At 60.8% G+C, this 7,404-nt stretch overlaps 1 protein-coding gene across 1 annotated transcript in view; it reads left to right on the plus strand.

Annotated features, from left to right (window-relative positions):
• LOC130578691 (voltage-dependent R-type calcium channel subunit alpha-1E-like) overlaps nucleotides 1-7,404 on the plus strand; it is a 79,343-nt gene that overhangs the window by 46,394 nt on the left and 25,545 nt on the right. Inside the window, exons 18-23 of the mRNA XM_057374949.1 lie at nucleotides 1,874-2,461; nucleotides 2,570-2,841; nucleotides 3,419-3,578; nucleotides 4,076-4,205; nucleotides 4,739-4,798; nucleotides 5,092-5,198. Of these exons, the coding sequence (XP_057230932.1) occupies nucleotides 1,874-2,461; nucleotides 2,570-2,841; nucleotides 3,419-3,578; nucleotides 4,076-4,205; nucleotides 4,739-4,798; nucleotides 5,092-5,198 (1,317 nt within the window). The remainder of the gene's footprint in view (nucleotides 1-1,873; nucleotides 2,462-2,569; nucleotides 2,842-3,418; nucleotides 3,579-4,075; nucleotides 4,206-4,738; nucleotides 4,799-5,091; nucleotides 5,199-7,404) is intronic.

A 7,404-nucleotide genomic window follows, 5' to 3' on the forward strand; every position in this document is an offset into this window, starting at 1 on the left:
GGCCAGGGCTGTGTGTGCCCCAGTGGCCAGGGCTGTGTGTGCCCCCATGGCCAGGGCTGGGTGCTCCCATGAGGCCAGGGCTGGGTGCTCCCATGAGGCCAGGGCTGGGTGTGCCCCAGTGGCCAGGGCTGGGTGTGCCCCAGTGGCCAGGGCTGTGTGTGCTCCCAGGTGGCCAGGGCTGGGTGCTCCCATGAGGCCAGGGCTGTGTGTGCCCCCATGGCCAGGGCTGTGTGTGCCCATGTGGCCAGGGCTGTGTGTGCCCCAGTGGCCAGGGCTGGCGTGGGTGGCCGTGGTTGTTCTGTGCAGGGTCAGGAGCTGGACTCGATGATGCCTCAAACTCGAGGTATTCTCTGTTTCTATGATTGCGTATTCTCGGGGTGGTTTGCTTGGAGCTGTGTGTATCCGAATCTTTTCTGTGCTGATACAAAGGATAAATCCTGGTATCTCCCCAGCTCCTAACGCCTGTGAAGGTCTCTGCCAGCCCTGGTAACTCGCTCTGCGTGGGGGCTGCTCAGGTGACAGGAGCCCCGTGGTGTCTCAGCCTGGCCTTGTGCCCTGCGTTTGCTGGGGAGCTCCCCGTGCCCCTCTGTGCTCCCCGGGCTGCACAGCCCGCGGTGATGGCTCTGAGCATGGCTTCCTCTTTCCATTTGCCAYGGAATGTTCCTTGGGAGAGGTTAATTCAGTTTGAGACAGCTGTTCAAGATCCGAGGATGTGTCAGAGGTTCTGAAAGCCTTGAGCCTGCCCTGCTGTCCCTGGTGCGGGGAAGGCTCCCGAGGGACCGAGTGTCAGTGCGAGTGTCKGCAGCCCGTGCCCAGCGTGCCGGCTGGGGCTCGCCGTGTCCGGCTGYGCAGGGAGGGGGGACAGCTCTCTGCGCTGCCCACAGGAGCGCCAGGAGGGGATTGAACCCGTTTGTTTTTCCTCCCCAGAAGAGACAGGCGGAGGAGACACCACATGTCGATGTGGGAGCCACGCAGCAGCCACCTGTATGTGGGCGGCGGGGGCGCGTGTCCGTCTGTGGCTCCTGTGCTGTCTGTGCGTCCGCCGGGCCGGGGCACACCCCGCTCCCCTCCGGCCTGCCCGGCGGGGATGGGAGCGGGCACTGTGCGTGTGTGTGTGTGCTGTATCCGTGTGCCCCGTGCTCCCCGTCCCGTGTGTGCGTGGCTCGGTGTGTGCCGGTCCCCCCCGTGTGCGGCACAAGGCGCCTGTCGCCCCCCGTGGGTGTGCGCTGCGCTGTGAGCGCTGCCCGTGCCCGTGTGTGCTCCTGGGTGTTTCCCTGTGCCGCGGGAGTGTCGGGAAGGGCACGTCTGTCTGCTCCAGGGTGTTGTTYTACCGCGCTGCAAAGGTTTCGCGGCATAGCCCAGTTCTCCACACAGAGAAGCCCAGTGCAGCTCCTTCCCCCTCAGGCAGTCAAAATCGCTGCTCTCCAAGCCTCAGGGCACACTTCCTACCCGGGATGTGCTGGGAGAGAGGCAGGGAGGGGTCCCTGGATGCAGGGAGAGGGCTTGGCCCGTATTTAAGGCGCCCCCAGGGAATCACATAGGAGGAAGGTGGTCCCTGCCTGTCTGGGACAGGGCAAGCCAAGGATGCTGGCTGCTCCCAGAAGYTGGACATGCTGCCTGAAAGCTTCAAGGCTGCTAGGGCTGGTCATCCACCAGCCTGATGCCTTCTGAAGGGGCAGAAGCTCAATGATCAGCCCCATTTCCAGCCCCTGCCAGCACCAAAGGGACACTGGCAAAGTCTTAGCACAGCCTGTAACTCTGGCACTGGTGCGTCCTTCTCCCTGGGACTCCCAGATTAACTCCAGGGTGGGTGTTTGACCGGGGGATGGTGTGGTCAGCCAGGACGGTGACCCCTCGCCGTCACCCGTTGCAGGCGGGAGCGCCGCCGGCGGCACCACATGTCGGTGTGGGAGCAGCGCACCAGCCAGCTGCGCCGCCACATGCAGATGTCCAGCCAGGAGGGCATCAACAAGGACGAGCCGCCCCTCATCAATCCCCACGCCAGCATCTTCCGCAGGAAGAAACCCGGGGATGGCGTCACCCTGGAGAAATGTGCCGAGGAGCAGGGAAAGAGCGAGCGGCCGCTGGCCGAGGGACCCGAGCAGCCGCTGCCGGGAGCCAACCCCGGCGGTGGCGAGGACAGGACATCGCCCCGGGCCAAGCGGGACAAGGACTTGTGGCAGCAGAAATCGTGCCAYGGGAACTGTGAGGCGGGCGAACAGGACGGAGGCAGCATCGAGGACAGGGCCAGGATGAGGCAGAGCCAGCGGCGCAGCCGGCACCGCAGAGCCCGCATGGAGGGGAAGGACACGGCCAGCATCTTGGGGAGCCGCTCGGCCAGCCAGGAGATGGGGCTGGAGGAGGCCAGCACCGCCGAGGGGACACAGGATGGGGACCGGCGTGGGGACGCGGCAGAGGCACTGATTCCGGGGGAGCCCGAGGCGAGCGGAGAGTCCATCAGGTTGGTACCTGCGCCGGGCGCTTTGCCATTCCCACAGCTCCTCCTRCTCTCTTCCTCTCGTATCCCCACATCTTCTCACACCTCCTTTTCTCCCCGTGCCTCCTGCAGGACAAACGGGGTCCCCGCCGGCGATGCCGATCTGATTGGCACCAGGAAGAGGAGCCCCCCACACGCCGTGCCCGAGCTCTCGCAGGGGAAGCCGGGCACCCTGACGGAGCAGGACTGCAGCAGCCCGGACACGAGCGAGCAGGCGCTGCTGGATCCCAGCCGGACCGTGAGCCGCAGCGAGCCCGACCTCTCGTCCATCACCCCCAACACCGAGAAGGCCACCGAGAGCACGGCCATCATGATCGATGTGCACGACTCCGCTGTGGTACAGAGTGAGGACCCGTCTCTCTTTCCTGAGCCCCTCTCCCAGCCCTTGGGGACCCCGCGGGGTTGGAAAGCCGCTTGCACGGCTTTTCCTATCCACACCCATCCACTGGGGGGGATTTCCTCACTGTTCCTCACAGCACCCCAGTTTTGCAGGGGAGCCCCAACGCTGATGTGCCACCATCCCCTGSGGACCAGGTCCCTTTTGTACCTCCTTCCCACATGTCTCTCATTCCCCCTTCCTCTCCAGCCGGGCAAAACTCTCACATTCCCTGTTTTTCCTGGCACATCCGTAGCCTCCGGCAGCTCGCTGTCACTCAAACCCCTTAGCAGCATCGCTGTCAAGGTGAGCTGCTTTAAACAGTGTTATTAATTAACCAGYAAGGTGAAAACTGGCCTTGTTAAACCCATTTCATCTGCTCCATCGCAGCAGCTCGTGTGTTTTCTCCCTGTCTAGTCCCTCTCCCCACAGCAGGATGGGGATTTGGAGCAGGAATGAGGGAGGTTTTATGTGCTGGGGTGGCAGGGACACCCCAGGGTGTTGTCTGGGTGCAAGGCCGGGCAAAGGCTCTCGCTTTCCTGCAGTTAGCAACAAGACAGACGGCGAAGCCAGCCCCTTAAAGGAGGCTGAGACCAAAGAGGATGAGGAGGAAATGGAGAAGAAGAAGCGGAAGAAGGAAAAGAGCGAGACGGGCAAAGCAATGGTGCCGCACAGCTCTATGTTCATCTTCAGCACCACCAACCCGTGAGACATTTTTCACACTGGGACTGGGGAGGGCCCCCAGACATCCCCAAAACCAGAGGAAATCACTGTGGGAAGTGGGCTAAACATCTCCCAAACAGGCTCGATAATCAGCCACGGTGTTCCCCAAGCCCCGCAGCGCTCTCCCTGTGCCAGCCACGCTCATGGCTCTCTCTCCCAACTCCTGATTGCTAAACTGGGGTTTTTATTAATTGTTTGTTATATTTATCTGCAATTTATATTGTCTGCTCACCCATAGCTCTTCCTCAGCTCTGGCAGCCTGGAAGAGTTAGCACAAGAATTTCTCAGGGTCTTTCCCTGCCTGGCTGAGCTAAGGGATTAACAAACCCAAACGCCCCTTGGCTCCTTTCTTTTGCTCCTCAGACTTTGCTGCCCATCTTCCCACTCTGGAAGGCGGCGATTTGGGGTGGGCTTTGCACATGGGCCATGGCTGGGGCCTGCTGGGGCTCACAGGCGGGGTGTGGGCTGTGTCCCCACAGGGTGAGGAGGGCTTGTCACTACATCGTGAACCTGCGCTACTTCGAGATGTGCATCCTCCTGGTGATCGCCGCCAGCAGCATCGCCCTCGCCGCCGAGGATCCCGTCCTCACCAACTCCGACCGCAACAAAGTGATTGCACCCCCCTCCTGCTCCCCCCATCCTGAGCCCCTGTAGGGTTTTAGCTTCTATGGTGGGGTGAGGTCCTGTAGGATTTCAGCTCCCGTGGTGGGGTGTGGATCAGGGCAGCCACTGTGCTGTGGAGTCTGATTTGTTCCCTGTCACCCTCCTTTATGAACCATGGGAGTCACTCTGCTTCCCATCCACAGGGTTTGGAGCCTGGGGGAGACCAGGGTGCCTGCTCAGCTGTAAAGTAGGGCCTTGAACTAGGAGGATTCTGGTACAGCACTGGTGTGGGGCACACAATCCTGGCTGGCGGCGTGAATACCTAGCCACTGGCTCCCTGCATGGGGAATAATTCCCTGCCTCCTGCACTGGGTTTAGGGCTGTCCTGAACTCTTAGGGAGCAGGCTGTCCCAACTCTTTGGGACAAGCAAACCAGTCCTGTGTGTGCCYCTGAGCCAGGCCAGCTGCAGTAGCTGGGTGTCTGGGTGGGCATGGTTTGCTCGGCAGTGGCTGCAGGGCACTGTGCCCTCTCTCTGCAGGTCCTGAGGTATTTCGACTATGTCTTCACTGGCGTCTTCACCTTCGAGATGGTGATCAAGGTAAGAGCTCTGGCAGGCTGCAGCACCCCTGCAGCCAGTGGGAAATAGCTTGGTTTTACGGTTCTGATCCCAAATGTAGATGGTGGGGACCCTAAGGTCTGGTTCTCAGCAGTGGTGGTCCAGACTGCTCAGCACTTCCTTCATCAGCCTCAAGACTTCCAAAAAAAATTGATGTCCCATATGCAGGACACTGGGCTGAGCCTGCAGTGTCCCTGTCCCCCAGCTTGTCCCTTCCACTTGACGTCTCAGCTGCTCATTCCCTGCCTGTTTTTCTCCCTGTATCTCCCCTCCAGATGATTGATCAGGGCTTGATCCTGCAGGAYGGCTCCTACTTCCGAGACCTCTGGAACATCCTGGATTTCATCGTGGTGGTGGGAGCACTGGTGGCTTTTGCCTTGGCGTAAGTGCCCGTCGTCCCTGTCAGCTCCCTGGGGTGGGAGAAGGGTGTAACAGTGTGTTATGGTGACTGGACTCTGGTTTTGCTTCCTATTTCATTTTTCTGCACCATTCTGGGATGGCTCCTGGGATGGCTCCTGGCAGTGGTGTGTGCTGCTCCAGAGATGTAATTCTCCATGTTTGTCAGAAGCTGGTGAGCAAGCAGTCAGGGAGCAGGGCAGGGCAAGCTGGAGGTGCTGAGGAAGCAGCTGGTGGTGAAAGTGGATGTCAAACAGAGCAGAAGAGGCTGTTGGAGAGGGGGAAAAGCCCTGAAGGTGTTACAGCTGGTGTTACACAGCTGCTGTGCATCCTGGGGTGCACAAAAGCAGCAGCCTGCCAGGCAGAGCTGCCCTCTGAACATGTTTGTGCTGGAAATGGCACCCCTGGCTGGTGATTGTTCCTCTGCTCTGAGKGGGACACTGCTCTGGAGCCCTGCAGGATGGGGGTTGAGGCCCGTGGGGTTTGTGCCAGTGTCACGGAGAGGGCAGTGTGCTTGTCCTGCAGTGTCCCCACTGGGCATCGCTTTGAGATTGGGCTCTGGTACCGAGCTTGCAGCACTGGTGGGTAGCAGGATATCCATGGTGCCCGTGCCAGGGAGGGCAGGACACSCAGGGATGAGTTTCCTGCTGCTCTGCTGTCCCCTGCACTGCTGGCTGGGGTGGTGCAGTGAGCACGAGGAGGGATGCACGGTGCCCAGGTGATGCTCGCAGGAAAGGGGCACCCACCCCTTGCCCTCTGGAGGAGAGAGGAGAGGCTGAGGCTCCTTTGTCATGCTGTTGCTGTCTGTTTGTGCCTCTGAGCCTGGCAGTGGTGAGAGGGGAGGGTCTGGCAGCCACACGGAGGGGAGCCCTGGCCACAGCTCAGGTTCCGTGCGGGGCTCTTGGGCGGCCACGTCCGAGCCCTGAGGCCACTCGATGGATTACAGCCCCTAATCCATCCCTCCCAGCTCACCCTAGACTGGGCAGCCTCCTTCTTGTCCTCACCCCCTTGTCCCCTCCCTGGAGCGTGTCTTCCTCACCCTCCTCACCCCATTCCTCACCCGGTGCTTTCAGCCCCGCTCTGTCCTTGGGAAGAGCACGGGAGAATTCAGCTCGCTCAGCACAGGGACCACTGACCCCAGCGTGGGGACGGGGCATGGGGACAATGCTCTGAGCCTCTGGGAGGCCACCCAGGCCACCATGAGGGTGGCTTGAACACCTGCAGGGTCTGGCTGAGCCCTCCTGTGCCAGGGCAGCCCCTCAGAGCGGGTCTGGCAGGGCTCAAGGGTGTCAGCAGCCTGAAGATGCACTGAGGGCTTTGAGGAGGAGGACGAGGGAGCCTTTGCCTTCAAAGGCCACCTCCATCACGACTTTTGATGGCTGAAGGAGCGATGGCTGGTGGCTCAGCCTGCTCCTGGGTGGACAGTGTCCTCACCAACCTCGTCACCARCTGTCTATTGTCCCCTTGCCCCCAGCGCACAAGGGTGGCACAATTCCTGCGGTGGCCCCGGAGCTGGCAGGGCCCAGCACTGAGCACGTGGGGAAGTTGCCAGGCACCTTCCAGCCCTGCTTGCCACCTGCCATSCTCCCAAGGGAAGGACATTCCCTCTGGGCACGGGGCAGCTGAATTCTTGAGGGTGAGCACCCCCATCAGCCGTGGCCCTYCCCACAGAGAAGGCTTTGGCATCTCCACACACATTGGTGTCTCCTGCTCGCCCCCAGAGCTGTAGTGGGGCAGATGCCAAGCTGCTTGTGCCACGGATGGGGCTCTTCATGAAGTAACTCTGCAGGGTTGTCCGTCTGCCCCGCCTCCAGGACGGCTCCTACTGGAGGAGATGATCTCATGGCCTCGGGAGCGAAGGGAACAAAGGCACCACAGTGGTTTCCRATGGGTTTGTGCATTATAAAGCATTTATGAGGACACCTGCCACCTCCTGCAATGCCACAGCCCCGGGAGCTGCAGAGTGTCCACCAGCTCTCTGTGTTCCACAGCCCTCCTGGTCTTCAGGGGAAAACTCTGGTGGTGATGTTTCAATCCATCTCCTTTTTTCCTCCCTCCATGAGCTCTTTGATGTGGGGCCAGAGCAGGAGGAATGTTCTTCTCCTTCTCCTTCTCCTTCTCCTTCTCCTTCTCCTTCTCCTTCTCCTTCTCCTTCTCCTTCTCCTTCTCCTTCTCCTTCTCCTTCTCCTTCT

The sequence above is a fragment of the Malurus melanocephalus genome, unplaced genomic scaffold (assembly GCF_030028575.1).
Source record: "Malurus melanocephalus ecotype Western Australia unplaced genomic scaffold, MMel_1.1 scaffold_236, whole genome shotgun sequence".
NCBI classification, from domain to species: domain Eukaryota; kingdom Metazoa; phylum Chordata; class Aves; order Passeriformes; family Maluridae; genus Malurus; species Malurus melanocephalus.